Source organism: Triplophysa dalaica, chromosome 7 (genome assembly GCF_015846415.1).
Source record: "Triplophysa dalaica isolate WHDGS20190420 chromosome 7, ASM1584641v1, whole genome shotgun sequence".
NCBI lineage: Eukaryota > Metazoa > Chordata > Actinopteri > Cypriniformes > Nemacheilidae > Triplophysa > Triplophysa dalaica.
In genome coordinates this window covers 12856418-12873225 of record NC_079548.1, presented here as the reverse complement: position 1 = coordinate 12873225, position 16808 = coordinate 12856418, and the positions used below count along the sequence as shown (strand labels likewise).

The 16808-nt window shown below is 37.0% G+C and overlaps 3 protein-coding genes across 4 annotated transcripts; 1 reads left to right on the top strand and 2 right to left on the bottom strand.

Annotated features, from left to right (window-relative positions):
- On the top strand, positions 1 to 3218 carry tspan4b (tetraspanin 4b). Its single transcript, XM_056751986.1, has 8 exons — positions 1 to 545; positions 1241 to 1310; positions 1595 to 1786; positions 1925 to 1999; positions 2118 to 2213; positions 2289 to 2402; positions 2548 to 2631; positions 2723 to 3218. The coding sequence occupies exons 2-8, from the start codon at positions 1242 to 1244 to the stop codon at positions 2789 to 2791; spliced, it is 699 nt and encodes a 232-aa protein (XP_056607964.1). The 5' UTR covers positions 1 to 545; position 1241; the 3' UTR covers positions 2792 to 3218.
- Positions 3217 to 10905, bottom strand: bcl2l12 (BCL2 like 12). 2 transcript variants are annotated; one of them, XM_056751985.1, is made up of 8 exons: positions 10726 to 10905; positions 7082 to 7256; positions 6050 to 6299; positions 5700 to 5913; positions 4258 to 4374; positions 4001 to 4074; positions 3604 to 3861; positions 3217 to 3446 (listed from the first exon to the last, which is right to left on the bottom strand). In XM_056751985.1, exons 2-8 carry the CDS (start codon positions 7252 to 7254, stop codon positions 3405 to 3407), a joined length of 1128 nt encoding a protein of 375 aa, XP_056607963.1. In that variant the 5' UTR covers positions 7255 to 7256; positions 10726 to 10905; the 3' UTR covers positions 3217 to 3404. The 2 variants fall into 2 exon arrangements, with proteins under 2 accessions (XP_056607963.1, XP_056607962.1); XM_056751984.1 differs by lacking the exon at positions 10726 to 10905 and adding an exon at positions 9468 to 9914.
- A 2125-nt stretch (positions 10906 to 13030) lies between these two features.
- On the bottom strand, positions 13031 to 15984 carry pax10 (paired box 10). The gene is given in 8 exon segments (XM_056753760.1): positions 13031 to 13131; positions 13310 to 13454; positions 14606 to 14676; positions 14840 to 14990; positions 15117 to 15199; positions 15349 to 15408; positions 15411 to 15515; positions 15879 to 15984. Coding segments are annotated over 8 exon segments (822 nt in total).
- Positions 15985 to 16808: the final 824 nt, after the last annotated feature.

Sequence of the window (16808 nt, the reverse complement as noted above, 5' to 3'; positions counted from 1 at the left end):
GAAAGAGGGGAGGGCTGATAGATACATCTGGAAGTTATTTGGAACAGAGTTGGAAAATAACCGATAGAAAGTCAGACAGAAAGTCTAAGACAACTTAAAAAGTAGTTATAAAGACTTAGGGGACATAAATACACTACCAAATAAATACTTTACTTTATAAAATTCTGTATTTTCTAAAAAGGACAGTGACTTTTGGAATAACAAGAGGAATTCTGGTGACAAAGGACGGGAACTTGAAGGATATAAAAACCAAAAAGGAACAACTGTGTGTGAAAGATTTTCTATATCTTAAACCAGAGGACTAACTTTTCATCTTTACAACTTCACTTAAGCTTTTATGGCTCCTGTTGCGTCAAGAATCCAAAGAACTAGAGCAGAAAACATTAACATATAAATAAACCGAATACAATCTCATGAATTTCATCAGTACAAAACGACAAAAGACAATACAAGACGTTTAGGATTTAGGACAAAGTGAGAGCTCCACTATATTCCTGGAAACTTTCGAATTCCAAGTCATTGTTTTGTTCTCCATCTATTCAAAGGTAAAGTACATTTCTTTGCTTTTTGGTTAAATACTGAACATATTAAATACAAACATTTGTGTTGTTTATGAACTGAAATCACATCCATCATTTTAACTCAAATACAGTACTTCAGATTGATGAAGCAAAACCACCAGACCACAGAAATCACGGCTCCAATGATCAATAATATGCATAAGTTTATGTGGCTGTGTTTTTGATTTTGTATTGAATGTTGGATTAGGTTTCAATGATCTCACATTCATAGACTCCCGTTGAATTTACACAAACATATGGGCTCAATTTACAAAACCAATACAAGCATACCAATGAAATCACATGTTCTGCGCAACTTTAAAGGGGCTTTATGTTTACATTTTTATCCATCATACATCAAGATGTCAAATTCTGTTAATAATAACCAGGGAAAAATAATAACCACCAACATGATAATGATTTCTTCTGGTCACAAATGTTTATTAACAAATTGACTTTATCAGTAAATTTCCACTACATTCTGTGAGTTTAAAGTAGGCTATAGAAGATACCTAAACAATGAAAAGAAATGGTTTAGTTATGACTTAGTCCTATCAGCAGTACAACACAAGGGTGGTTTCTTCCTGCCTGGAAACAGCACTTCCTTTCTGAAAGTTGCACAAAATTCACAAAAGTGTGTTGTCTTTTGATGTCACTATGTCTGTTTCTTTATAATTCAGAATGGCTGCGTCACGAGGTTGCCTCTGCTGTGTGAAATATCTCATGTTTGTCTTCAACCTCATCTTTTGGGTTAGTACTAACTCCTTTACTGTTTCCAGGGTTCTGTTAAGTATCAGTCGGTCAGCTCATACATGTTCTGTTCACCACCGGTAAAATGGAAAAATTCAACCACAAATGCCAAATCTGTCATGATTTCGTCAGCTCTACTATAACGTTTGCTCTGGCATCATAGAATTAAAATACCACTTTCATCTCTGAATCCAAAAAATTCCAATATAGACAAACTAGTTAAAAATGAGCTGTGTAGGCATTTATGTACCCTGATGTTTCTATACCTGTGCTTGTTTGTACAGTTGGGGGGTTGTGGCTTGTTTGGTGTTGGGGTGTGGCTCACCTTCACTCAGTCCGAGTTTTCATCTCTACCGTTGTCCTTCCCTTCACTCTCTGCTGCCAATCTATTGCTTGTCGCTGGTGGTGTCACCATGGTAACAGGTTTTCTCGGATGCCTTGGTGCTCTGAAAGAACAGAGATGTCTACTGATGACGGTAAGTTACCCAAATCCCTTCTGATGTCACTAAAATCTGCGTACACATCAAAATACTTAGTATAAGAATAATTAATGTATAAAAAAAAATACAGTATACTGTACTTCAATCTTAATATTTTATTTAACTTTCCTGTAGTTTTTTGTGATTCTCCTGCTCCTTGTCCTGACTGAAGTAACTCTGATTCTAATTTTGAGCATCTTTCATGAAGAGGTGAGAGTTTAACGTCTAAGGTCTGCAAATACTTTCGCCTTTCCTGTCAGGAAAGCACTTTGCCTTCTACTTCCTGTTTATTTGTCCCTCTCTCTTTCCCTCTGTTTTGTCCATGTAGTTGGACATGAAAGCTAAGGATGATCTGAAAGAGGGAATGAAAGACTATAATAAAAATGAAGGGCTGAAAAAATCCTGGGACAACATGCAGAAAATTGTAAGTTGGATTTGATACGGTCGTACACTGCAAGTGAATATCTTGAATGTAATTAATAGTTTCTATCTCTTTCAGTTTAAGTGCTGTGGGGTCAGCAACCACACCGACTGGCACAATAATACATTCAATGGAGAACTTCCTCACTCATGCTGCAGGGACAGTATTGGTCCCTGTCATCGATGGGAAGAGGTGAGTTAATGGTGTGGTCAGCTAAGTTCCACATATTCCAAAATACCACCACTTACCAGAACATATTTGTTTTCATACAACTAAATGTACAGCATTACATTAATTATCCGAATACTTCATATTCTTACCTTTTCATCTATCTTAGCCATGCTATGAGAAGGCCAAGAACTGGCTGCTGGCCAACATCACCTCCGTGCTTGGATTCGGAATCTGCATTGGAATCGTTCAGGTACACTTACGTGCCCCATGAGAGCGATTATTGTGAATAAGAATGTCATGCGTGTTGGGCTGTAACGCCAAACTGCATTTTCTCCCTCTAGATACTGGCTCTGGTATTTTCCATGCTGATGTACTGCCAGATATTACGGGCAGAAAAATACATGGACTGACACTTCCTTCACACCATTCCGCCAGGGGCTCTTACACAGATAAATGAATATATAATGAATGTTTAATCGGACTGAGAAATCTGCCTTATAGAGATACTACACATGATATGAAGAAATTAGTGTTGCACTTACAAAGAGAAGTTCTGCTAACTCTCTCCTAAATTTATTTACCTGGGTCAATGCTAAATAGATGTGTGAATGAATGAATATAGGGTGAATGTACAGAGTAGGTGGAAAAAGTAAACAGTATTATTGCATTCTTTCTTCTGCTTGATCAAAGCCAATCTCCTATAAGTGGAAATGATGAGCGAGCTGATCTGTGTTTATATCTTTGGAAATAAGGATCGAACTAGTGATTTGTTGGCCATTTTGTTGCATTATATGTCTGTTAAGGTAATGAAAGCAAAATAAATGAAACAACAAAAGATGTTTGGCACCATGTATTTTGGTATAAAACTGCACAATAAAAATTCACAACATGGGAAGTAAAAAATAATAAATACATCAGCACGAAAACGTAATGCTCAATAGTGTCAGTTCACGTGGATGTTCAGTTCTGCTTTTCCTCATAGAGGTTGTGCTACATGATCAGCAGGGCATTTTTTACTTTAGGTCAATCGTACTCCAGGTTGTCATCCAAGTGTACAACGTTTTCCTGTGAAACAAAGAAACAGCTTACTTTACAGAACACTGCCACCTTCTGGATGTTAGAGCATTTACAAATCAGACTTATTTTATAAAAGCACCCTGTTCGTAAAACACTGAATATCTCTGCTCCTAACTTTTGCAAGTATAAAGTAAAACCTGCTTACCCATCCTCCATGACTCCTGACCCAGGGTGCAAAGCTCTCCATGTAGCGTTGAGCGTGCCCTGTCAAACGCTGAGCTCCGGTTGCTGTGATGACTCGTCGAGACGCGTCCATAGTGATGGCGAGGCGGCGCAGTGTAGGGCTAACCGGGGCATTAAGGGGCGGTTCCTCGCTCTGACTGGCGTAAGCGTCGAGGAGTTTGGCAAAGGATGGGTAGGAGAGCCGAGTGAGGGTGGAGCGAAGGAATGGGTTTGCGCTTATCTGGAGCAATCAACAGCAATCAAAAAGATAATGAGAAACAATGATAAACAAACAAAATACAAGATATTTTTGGGAGATAGGAAGAAAGGAATTGAGTTTGTTAGTGCTCCCTATAATTATTTTTTGGGAAGATCATTACCTTATCATTGATAGCATCTCCCTCTGACGTCAATATCTGAACTAGCTGTTGAACCACGGTCTCTTTGCTTTTGCCTGTGAACAAAGAAGAACTGTAAACTAACCATAAAACAATACACAAGTGAAAAAAAACCTTGAGGCTAGTGAAAAATAAGCTATTGTTATAGCACTGAATTCGGCTTAGTATACAAACACCAATTATAGAATAATTGAGAAGCTTTGCTGTACAGTTACAGTACAACTAGAATGTACATTTACCTTCTGATGCAATTGACACAGGCCCTGGTTTAACAGGAGATTTCCTTTGTGAACTGTGTTTCTGTGCGATTCTTCCCAGAGTGTCTGCCACACCATCATAGAATTCAGGAGGATGGGCTAAAAGACATAATTAAGCACATCAATATACGCATACTGTGTATATGTTACATAAAAAGGCCATAGACGCACACATTTCGAAATATATAAAAATATATGCGTGTTATTCTGTGTATATATACATACAGTATCTCACAGAAGTGGGAATATCTTTTTGTTAATATTTTAGTATATGTTTTCATGTGACAACACTGAAGAAATGACACTTTGCTACAACATAAAGTAGTGAGTAAACAGCTTGTATAACAGTGTAAATTTGCTGTTCCCTCAAAATAACTAAGTGAAAATGTCCAAATTGGGCACAATTAGCCATTTTCCCTTCCTGGTGTCATGTGATTCGTAGTGTTACAAGGTCTCAGGTGTGAATGGGGAGCAGGTGTGTTAAATTTGCTGTAATCGCTCTCACTCTCTCATACTGGTCAGTTGAAGTTCAACATGGCTCCTGATAGCAAAAATACTCTCTGAAAAAACGAACACTGAAGCATTGAAACGTTTGCTTATGACGCGGGGCCTCCGCACCAACACGTGAATAATAACTCCTCGCCCAAGGGGGTTAAGATGTTGCTGTAAAAATAATGGTGGCCACAGAATATATTGACGCTTTGGGCTAGGGCTGTGCACTATTAACCAAAATATATATCACGTGATTTATGCACATCCTGTGAGTGAAGTACAGTATATTGCTTCTGCACCCGAAACCCTGTGCAGAAAATCCAAATATGGACTGCAGAAAGAAGAGCATAACACACATAGTTCTAGGACATGCCTAAGGACATGTTTTTACCACTGTTCCTCAAACCGCCTCAGGTATTTTCATGATAATAAAGTATATTTATATGATCATGTTTGACGGGTTTTGCTTTTTTAAATGCACGTTATAAGCGACTCAAACTCTGCTTTTAGATAGATGTTTACATAAAAATATTATCGATGCCTTGCATAATCGCAGCCAGCTCTATTTCAGCATGATTTATTGGTAATCGCGATTAATTCTGCACAGTTATACTTAGGGCCTAATTTGGACATTTTTACTTAAGGGTGTACTCACTTATGTTGCCACCGGTTTAGACATTAATGGACATTAATATGTGTTTAGTTATTTTGAGGGGACAGCAAATTTACACTGTTATACAAGCTGTACACTCACTTAACATTGTAGCCAAGTTTTATTTCTTCAGTGTTGTCATGTGTAAAGATATAATAAAATATTTACTTAAATGTGAGGAGTGTACTCACTTCTGTGAGATACTGTATGTAAGCAGAATAAGTGTGAATTTAGGGCCTTGTTGTGCTTAGTTTAAAAATAACTTTTGTCTGAAACTTACAGGGTGAAACAGCTGGTTCTGCAGGTTCTGGAAAACCTGCAGCACCTTTGAAAGCCAGTGAGTCCGGCCGTTGTGGTCGTGGCTCTTCTTTTTTGAATGACACTTTTTTGAGAATTTCAGAAAATGTCAGCTTCTTCTTCTTTTTCTTCTGCTTTTCTGCTCCTTTTCTGTCACCTTCCTCCTCAGATGCAGAGGATGGAGATAATCTCTCTTCCTGAGGAAATATAAGAACACATACAGTACATGTTTTAAACAGACACAAAAGCATTTTCAATCCTTTCCTATTAAGGACATTTTTTGTCTATTAGCTCCACTTTTTACAGCCACATCAATCCCAGTTGTGTTTTTACCTCTGATTTCCCAGTTAAACTCAAAGGTATATCTAAATGTCCAGACTGAGGCTTTTTCTGCAGGGGGTTGATTTGAGTCGAGCCAGTGCTGCCGTCTTTCTTTGCACGATGGATCATGGATGAACGGGGCTTCAGTCTCCTTTTTATTAAATCTTTAATTCCATGTTTCTTCTCCTCTGCAGCACTGATCTCCTCATCCAAAGAGTCCCAGCCATTTGCATCTTTCTTTCCCTTCTCTTTAAGAGTGGCACTAAAAAAAGAAACATTGCTTATTTCTACTATTGTATGTATGGTTAAATTTCTGTGTTTTCTTTTCATCTTAACACCTTAGTTATTTTCCCCTTTTACTTTCTAGAATTGTTTTGTTTGTTATTTTGGGCCAGGGGTCCACCAAGACGAGCTTTGAATGAATGAAGACCTGTCTGTCTGTACATCCATTTTCCTTTTTTTCAATGAAACCAAACTCTTCAGATTTATTTTGAACAATAAATCCATGAAAATGAACTTGATGTTCTTTGGTTTGCGAGTTGGTCTGACGGCTGGAAGTCTCTTTACCCTGTATTGCGACCAACACCTAGAGGTTGAAATACCATCATGTAACTCTTAAACGGGCCAGCAGATTCACTGTCATCACTGGACTGATACCAATAGCTTTACTTTAGCTTTTCATTCCCACACTATTTGGTTTCATGCTGTTAATTTCTCACCATTAAGGAAACAAAGTAAAATGAATTGAATGTAAGACCCTAAACCAGATAAGATAATGAATCCTGTAATACTTTCTTAAATTACGACACAAGAAATTCCATTTTGAAAGGTACTGCGTTTCAGAAATTACCCACATCTACGATAAACATCTATCTTCTGTAAGTAAGCCAATGTTTCATGATATATATTGTTGTATATGTTTGATATTGTTGTATATTTTTACACCACTTGCAAAATTATTTTGCCACGTCCCAACATTTTGATATGAATGTTGATATCAGTTTGAATTCTGATATCTGTATGCATTAAACATTTTTGAGTCACCTGAATTTATTAGGGTCTTTGTATGCACCTCCTATCCGTCCGGGTCGCTCTCCTTGAGCAATAGAGAGAGAATGACGAAGGAGAGACTTTAGCACCAAACGCGTCTCCGCTTTTATCTCCAGGAGCGAGATAGAAGGAGAGGGGGAAGCAGGTCTGACAACCTTGTCTGACATTTCTGAGACAGAGAGGGATGACTGAAAATTAATATTTCAAAACAGTACAAAAAGCGACTCCAGAAGAATGTTCTGGTTCCTGAATTTAGTTTGGACCAAGTAAATTAAAACAGTAGGTCCTGAAATCCTTATCAAGATAGTAGATACAATGCTGTTCAAGGTATTCAATGTGTATTTGGTCTTTACAGAAAAACTGTGCATGAAAATATTATTTATACAAACTAAAATGAAGAGTAAGTCATTGTTTTTGTAAAGTAAGGAAGTGAAAGTGTCAATACAGTCAAAGACCATAAACTATTTCTCACACAACTCACAGACTGGAAGTTCCAGTCAGTTCACCTCAATTCATGTGCGTCACTTATAGACGCAGCCTTTCAGGTGTCACAAAACAAACACATTGACAAATATTTAAAAATATTATGACAATCTCAACACCTCAATTAACATTTTAAAGCAAACAAACCGGTTTTCTGGTGGTTATTTTTAACCCTTAGATCAGGGGTTTGCAGTACTTCACACACGGAAAGCGTTTTTAGAAATTGTATTTAATTTAAATGAACGACCTGCAGATTCTCAGAGAATTTATGCCAACCATGTGCACATATATTCTAAACATTACATCAATAATAGACAAAGTAAGTAAATACTTTAGATTTCAATAAAAATGTCTTTTAACGTCCATGTTTTTATTTGTATGTATATATTAGAAATGGGCCTCAAAACTGCTTTGACACTGCTAGTCATATACTATCATTCCAAAGCAGTCCTGATTTCCTTATGTATCTCACCTCTTACTCCACAAGCGATTGTGCCCCACCAAGCCATGCAAATTCCACCATAAGTATGTAATTGTTATTGATCAAATAGGACACTTTCACAACTCAGACAGGACATAAAAGTGATTGTAGAGTAAAATGTATTTTGAATGTCAAAGAAAAAAATCTTTTTTTTATTTGTTTGATTTATTACTTCTACCTTCATGGCCTGTTTGAGTGTTCTTTGACCCACTTGAGCCCACCCTACAACCTGTTTGTCCTTTAAAGGGATACTTCACCCAAAATGAAAATTCTGTCATCATTTACTCACCTTCGAGTTGTACCAAATCTATATAAGTGTATTTTTCCTGATGAACATAAAGAAAGATATTTGGAAGAATGCCAGACATATTTTGCCCCCCCATTGACCACCAAAGTAGGTGCCCCAGAACTGTTTGTTGTCTTCTTATGTGTTCAACAGAACAAAAAATAATAAAGTAATTGTTTCTACCATGGGAGCAAGATCTGTTTGGTTATAAGCATTCCTCCAGTTATCTTTATCCCTGTTCATCAAAACAAGGAAATTTATAACGATTTAGAACAACTCGAAGGTGAGTAAATGATGACAGAATTTTCATTTTTTGGTGAAGTATCCCTTTAACAAAACAGCTCTAGTAATTCTGCCTTTGTGTTTAATAAATAAAAAATATGACATCATATACGAATCATAAAATAAGACCTGTAGGCTATATCAACTTTTAGGAAAGACGTGTAAGCTTGGATTTCACAAATGTGGAATTGTCCTCATCCAGTCTTCCTTATTTCCTCGCCAATGTCATAAAATGTAAAAAATGATTGTTTCCCGTGATGTCATCCTGTGATTGTGTCAGGGGATTTTGGTTTTCATACAATAAGCACATTGCAGGAATGCAGCCTGTGTTGTTCCCCTGTCAAGTGCACGGATCTGTGACGTTGTGCTTAGCTAGTATCTGTCTTAGAGAAGTAGATTATTCAGATGAGGTTTGGGGATGGAAAGAATGTATACCAATGGAAATATCTTGTAGCAGTCAAATTAAATTATGTATGTTTGTGTGTATATATATGAATGTATGTTAAGGTTTAAGAGTATCTCCCAGCATTTTTATCCAACACGAAAAATTTGTGAAGTGTGTTAGAATATTTACTATAGTAAACGGCAGGAAAATTCCTAAATACTTTAGTCCTATAGTGTGGTAATCATTAAAGTATACTGCAATACTGTATTACAGTTTAGCAATGAGATAATTATAAAGAAAACTATATTTTACTGTACTCCATGACCGGTACAGAAGCCTTTGTGACAATAAAAACATTCATTCGGTACCGAACATTTGTCCTGTCTTAGCAAATAAATGGGACTACTTATGGTGAGATAAAAACACTTCAAATGTCAGTAATGATAAAGTATATTTATCATACCTGCTAATTGTCACATCGACGTCTGAAGAAACCAGCTGAAACCTTCGCGATTCGTTTTATACAACACTAAACTAAAGTACACTAAACAACAACAAAATGCACCGAGGAGTTCGATGTTATTAGAAAACAGACGGAAAACAACAAAATAAACAAAACAGTCAACAGTGATCCACACGCGACGACGAGGCAGCGATACTTCAGTGATACTTTGTATCAGTAGTCCCGGAAAGTTCACATGTAGATTAAAACTTTAAGTCAATCAAAATCAAATATGTAGTGGTGATTCATATCGACCCATTATCTGCACCTCCCTTGTCGATACTGATAGAAACGTTCCTTCCTACCGGTTTCACTATAGGCTACTACTACCGCCTCGAAAACTTTGACCTGCGGATCGCGGAATGATGGACGTTGTGCGCATGTCACAGGGGAGTCAAATCGGACGAAGCCATTTTTCAAATCGTGTTAAAGTTCCACTATGTGCAAATGGGACCTAAAAAATAAACTTGTTACAGCGTATTAAACAACTCAAATGAAACAAATCATTACGTCAAACAATAAAAAAAACAATTATTTATTTGATCATATACGTTTATTTGTATACACAATCACAATTATCAGTCATTGAGAGAAGAGAGATGCCGAGTATCATTATATAATGTTAAAAACACAAATAATTTGTGCACCGATGACAAAAAAAGGTGATCAGTTGAAGAGCACTTTTCATCCCACAGCCCCCCCCAAACCCCGTCCAGCGTCATCTTTAAACCAGACACTGGTACAAGGATTGGGAGAAGCAGAGAGAGATCAAACAAGGCGTAATAATTTACTGTGAAATCAAACATTGTTATGGATGAACATTGACAGTAGGCTACTTGTATTTTAGGCTTTGAGGCAAAAAAAATGGTTTTACTAAATATGCTGAGAACTAAGATGATAACAGGGTTAAATGTCTTCAACATCCAAAAGTGATAACAACTGAGAAATGAGTGCGAGACAGAACAGAATATGAGAAAAGAGCAATTAGAGAATATTTTTTTATCATTAAGAAATCAAAGATATACAGTTTATCAGAACAATGACTGACAGACATCACAAGAAAATTCTGTAGTTTCCAAAGAGAGCCTCAACAGTAACCTCCATCCAAACTGACAAAACCCTAATATCAAAGTCTTAAAACATCGCCGTTGTCAGTACAACTATTGTTATATCTACTTTGTTTCTTCAGCGAAGCTCCTTTTTCTCTCTCACGTCTTACCTCAGAGTTATTTCCTCTTTAGAAGAGATGATTTGCTCTCAAGTCTGCAGCCTCCTTCACTTGCTCTCTTCATGTTGTCTGTCTTTATTTAGCAGTGCGCTCTCTTCTCTTCCTGTCTACCCTCTGACCTGTCCTGACTGCTTCTCCCTCTCTTCACTCTGCACTCCCTCTATCTATCCTTCCCCGGTCACCCTATCGGCCTGAAATCACTGTTCTCCTGACCACGAGCCAATAGGGAGCAACGCAGCTGGGTGAGGCACTTCCTTTGTGACAGGAAACCAGCAAAGAACTCTCAGAGAAACACACACACACAAGGTTTAAACATGGCAACACCATCTGAAGTGTTTTGTGGCCATCTAACTGGAATTAAAACCAAATTGAATTCTTTGGAATCAAATATACTCAAAACTTGGTATAATGTTGCCCGGTCTATGCCCTGGAGCTTTATCTTGTGGGAGAATTGTTTCTTGCAACCATGCTTTCATCTTACAGGGCAAATATTTATTTTATTGTGTCAATTTATGAATGTTATGTTGAGTTCACATGAAAAATTAAAACATATTTATGCATATTCACGTCGAAATGTCTATCTGTTGTATGTTTCTGTTCCAAGGAATGTTGCATGAGAAACAGAGGATGTGTTTATCCACTTGAGAACCAAAGGTCATTAATGTGTGCGCAGAAGGGGCAAGAGATGAACAGATAGAGGGAGGAGTGCAGATGGACTGATGAGTTTGAGGGAGGGGCACCCATGTTCACACAGACTAGATAAAGCATGCTGCGATTGGGGAATGGGGTTCTTATGGGAATTGAAGAGACGTGACTATTACAGTGACCTCTCTTGAACAGAACTTTGCTTTTGCTCTCTTTGTCTCCACGGTTCATTAACATCAGCTTTAATTAAACTCATTGAGAGGATAAATCTCAGATATGGGCGGTTTTAGTTTCCTCAGAAACTCCAGAGACATTTTATGGAGTTGTATACGATCCGACTAGCTCCATCCTTGGTTATATATATGACGTATATGAATATGCTTTCTTTGTATGTGAGAGAGAAACACAAATCGAACAGGATCTCGGTCACTCTTAGTTCATGTAACCTTTATATTCTGTCTGTCTCGGTCTGTATTTCAGCTCCCTGTGAGAATCACTTTGTCAGAACATTATTTTCAATGGGTGTGGTAATGCAAGTAACAAAAACAGGAAATCCACCAGCACATAGGCAGGAAATGCTACTGTTCAGTGACAGTAATAAGTAAACACAGCCCAAACAGGAGCAAGTGAACCAATACACCATTACACCAGAGAACAAGATAAAGAGAGAATAGACAGACAGATAGATCAAATAGAGGATTATTTTTTATAGACACGCACACACATATACGCCAATGCACGTTGCTCATTTTCACTATAATATTTTTTATTTCAATGTTAAGTTTTTCCACAAAAGGGTTGACACTTAATTGTTCACAATTCTAATGTTAAATACTATAACATTATCACTCTCTCCTCTCTCACTGTTTCATCACATGCACACACATTCAAACAATTCTACAGTGAAATTCGGGGTGATGGGGTCCGACAGAAAAAAACATGAATATTACATAGAAGTGAAATAAAGCGATATTCAAAAACACAGTTATGTCCATTTAACAATTTACAGTAATAAATCATTAGCCATGTTCCAGTATATTACACTTGATTGGTCATGTTTGATTGTCTTTGCAGTCTTTTGCAACAATATATTATTGTCATAAACTCAATTTATGTTTTGTTTTGATTCCTATAAGATAGTTTGTGCATTTGAGTGATTGTCACTGCTTATCACAGTTTAGACTTGATTGTCATTGATTGTTTCATGTCAGTGCAATAGTATTATAGGCTTTTTTATTCCTTGCTGAATTAAAACGGGCTCATACCAGACGTTTGAAGTTCTAAAATTATTCTGAATAATATCAATGTTTGATATCCAGATGCAGCTTTTAAACATACTTATTTGGGCGGTTTTTATGCTGATTGTAAGTTACACATGAATTAAACAACCATTTTTTCTCACTGCACAAGGCAGCGTGGAGGGCAAAAATGTTGGAGTCCGACCATTCGTTTTATAACGGTCCAAAGCTGTCTTCTTTATATGGCATTATAGCTTACACAGACTGCTTCCCTGATGTGTAAATGATCTAAATGCATACAGTAGTCTGGTGTTATTCTGGATTTTTTTCTAGTATTAAGTATAAAGATCTAGTTTAAATTGTGCTGTAGTATGTTCTGCTGGTTTTAGTCTGATAATGATTAGGTGCGGCGTTTACTGCAGTCTCGTCCAGTACTGACTCAGACCTTGACCCAGCTCCTGGTCACTCCCCTGAACTGTGGTCTGTCCCGCTGTAGAAACACCAGGAAAAAATCCTAGAAAGACACAGGGGCCTACCGTTATAATTTTTCACACGTAGCCACCACACAGGATAACTTTTGAAACACACAACGAAACCAAGGTGTGACAAATCCACATCCACAACTTGTTAAGACTTTGGGTTTATAGTATTTATATGCAGTGTGAAATATCCAAGAGGTTAACTGCACTCACCTGTGTTTGCACTGGCCGTGGGAGGAGGCGGGAGGTGGGGAGAGGTGTAAGATGAGGAGTCAAACTTACGAGAAAGAGGTGGCAGGGCAGAAGGAGAAGGGGGCAACATACAGGAGTAAGTTGGAGTAGATTGAGAAGGTAAAGACTAGAGAAGAAAAAAATCAGAATTAAAGAATAAAGATCAATCTCGTTGTATTTATTCAAATCAACAGATAGCTATGTTTTTTTTTTTTCAATATGATTATGCAAGAAACAACCCACATAAGTGTTAAAGATTACTTTGTGGTTTTTATGACGTTCCACAGTCCAGGACAGTAATAGGGCGTGTCATGTCAAAATATGATGTCGTAAATATGATACTCTATATGTTTTTCTGTTTTCTAAAGGGAGGGGATTATGAGATGAAACTGTTCTGTTAAACTGGCTGATGTACGTTTATTTTTAGAAACTGCAGTAACTTGAATAAAACCTACAAGCAGCCACTAGAGGGGGATGTTAATCCACATAAAGTCCTGCCTAGTTACCTAAAAAGAGTTACCTTTTGATGCGTGTACTAGCATTCCTGTGTGTATTATTTACTGCTGTAGAAGGCATTCGCTGATTTGCATTCTTTAACAAAACAAACATGTGGATGCTGTGCTATGTTTGAGAGTGCGTATTTCTTTAATGACCATGTAAATTAAATTTTATCATACCTGATCTGCCAATCTTTTATAAAAGTGCATCGATAATAGGAAAATAAAAATGTGTGTATTTCAGAAACAAATTACTAAATGTTCTTTAATTTTTGTATTATTATTATTATTTAATTATTGTTGTATTAATTAAATAATTGAACTAAAGTATAGACATATTGTTATTAGTACGTTACTTTTAATAATAATCATTAGCAGAAATAACTCTACTTTTATTTGAATCATTAAATGTATTATTATTATTTAATTATTGTAGTATTAATTAACTAAATTAAATTAAATAATATAAATATTGCTATTATTATGTTACTTTTAATAATTATAATTAGCAGCTCTTGTATGTTATTATTATTATTATTTCTTAATTAATTAATATAATTGTTTTTTTACAGAGTAGTTTTAATGGTGCCATCTTGATCACTGCATGCTTAAAATTCAGATATTAACCAGATAAACTTTAGGAGACCCAGGTCCAAAATCACATCGTTAACATTTATACCAAAAATGTTCAAGGTGTAAGGGGTGAAGGAAAGATCATACATCTTGCCTATTGCTATTGCTGTATGCTCAGTATACGTTTAAAGATGTGCATTTAATTTACCTGCATACTGGAGAAGACTGACAGGGAGCCATAGCCTGAGAGAGACGAATCACTTCGACTGTGCATTGAGCCTTTTATAAAAAAAGAGCACAGAAGAGTATAGAAATCAAGGGGTGTGGACAACAAAAGACACCAAACCACACAAGATGAAACAAACACTAATGTTACAATGTTATCAATGACAATCAGGCCATTCATGCTTTAGTGAGGTTGTATATATAAAACTACATATACCTGAGCTGTTGCTGTGATGATATACAGGGGAATTAAATGAGGTGCTCAGTGGAGTGTGTGTCTGAGAACAGGAACTCGTGCCTCCTGATCTCCTCTGGTTTCTCAGCTTCTCTTCCCTCCTCCACTTAGCTCTCCGATTGGAGAACCATACCTGTCAATCACCCACAGTTGCAATATGGGTCAGTGCATAATGGGCAGTCTCCTAATTTATTGTTTCTAGGCACTGTCACTTTAACTTGGTCAAAATGTGAAAGAAACTAATTAAGCAAACCGTTACCTGAATTCTAGCTTCTGGAAGATCAATTTTTCCTGCCAGTCTTTCTCGGGCAAAGACATCTGGATAATGTGTCCTTTCAAACTCTTAAATACACAATAGAACAAATATGAAAAGCAATTTTGAGAAAATCAAGATGCAATAAAACATCAAAGAGAACAGAACCAGGATGTCTTATGACTTAAAAGTTGACTTTGCATTAAAGCACTGCCTAAGAAAGAGTGATGAGTCACACCTCTCTCCAGGGCATCTATCTGCTCCTGGGTGAAGCTGGTGCGGTTCCTCTGCAGCTTCTCTTCAGCTGCAGATGTAGCTGTGACTCTTCCACCTCATCCCTCTCTCTTTGTACCACTCCTTCTCCAGCCCCAGCCATCTGCACATTCAGATCCTCCACGCAACCATCTATAAACCAACTTGCACGTGAATGTCTATATAGACAGAAATGAAGATGGCCACTGTCTAGTGTACCACTAGTTTGATCCTTTTCATGAACACCGGGAATGCATACAATTCAGTGTCTAATGTCTGCTCATTTTAGCTATGCTTTCCTATAATAAACAGAGGTTGTCAAAGCCAGAAGCTGCTGTTTGTTGGTGTGAGTTTATGTGGGGCTGATGATGTGGCCATTATCCCCCATCTGGTTGTGCTCGGTCAAATATAAATACTGCAGGATCACCCAAAGCTCATACACAACTCAAATAAACACATTTACATGTCCTCTCTAATTTTTTAGGTCCAATTAAATATTTACAAATACTCACACACCTGCTCCGTGTTGTGTGGTGATGGTGTCGGGCGGATGGTACCAGTTGTTAGGACCAGTCCAGCTGGAGCTGTTTTGTAGGTTCAGCATGGTCAAATTCTCATACATCAAATATCACCTGTGAAAGAACACTGATCCTGTCCTTCTATCATTCAGACACCTCCAACCCTGCATGAACACAAAAGAGGTTATAACCTTTAAAAAAATCATTCTAAACTTCAGTATTCATGTAATGTAATGACCTTCACAACTGCTCATTTTTGTGACCTCTGTTGTATTATGATGACATATAAGTAAGAAATAGGAAAAATAAACACGTTCTAGCTTTGTAGACTACAGTTATTGCTTAATGATTTCAAATTTGTAAGTTTCTTTGGATAAAAGCATCTGCTAAATAAATAAATGTAAATGTAAAGTAAAAAATATTACATAAACTGTCATATTGATCAATTATAAGAAAATACAAATGCAATATATTTTTCAATATTGTAAACCCCCTCTTTTTCATTTCATAGCTCTTTTACGTGTACACACATTAACCCCGCAGATACATACACACACACACACACACACACGCACACACAGAGTTCATTACACACATGAAGCGAGTAATTAAGAAGCACAGAACATCTAGTCTGACATCGTTGTACACACACGCATGACTGGAGAGACTAATACTGTCAACTAATGTTAACTACAATACACACAGAGACACTCACACACAACACAGACACACACAATCCTAGAAAACAAAGAGAAAATTATAAATGCAATGCGCAATGTAACACAACTGATGTTTTTCAACTGCAAACTTCGACTATGATGCAAAACACTATTTGAATGGAGGTGCAAATAAAAATCATAATAATATCCAGCATCTGATGCTGTATAGAGCACTATTCAGCTAAATAAAGAAAAAAAATTGCTAGAGT

Coding starts and splice junctions, on each gene's coding strand:
- tspan4b (XM_056751986.1), top strand. CDS start 1,242: ATGGCTGCGTCACGAGGTTGCCTCTGCTGTGTGAAATATCTCATGTTT. Junction 1,787..1,924: donor AGAGATGTCTACTGATGACG/GTAAGTTACCCA, acceptor ACTTTCCTGTAG/TTTTTTGTGATTCTCCTGCT. Junction 2,000..2,117: donor TGAGCATCTTTCATGAAGAG/GTGAGAGTTTAA, acceptor TTGTCCATGTAG/TTGGACATGAAAGCTAAGGA.
- bcl2l12 (XM_056751985.1), bottom strand. CDS start 7,254: ATGTCAGACAAGGTTGTCAGACCTGCTTCCCCCTCTCCTTCTATCTCG. Junction 6,300..7,081: donor AAAGACCCTAATAAATTCAG/GTGACTCAAAAA, acceptor TTCTTTTTTTAG/TGCCACTCTTAAAGAGAAGG. Junction 3,447..3,603: donor TCAGGAGTCATGGAGGATGG/GTAAGCAGGTTT, acceptor TTTGTTTCACAG/GAAAACGTTGTACACTTGGA.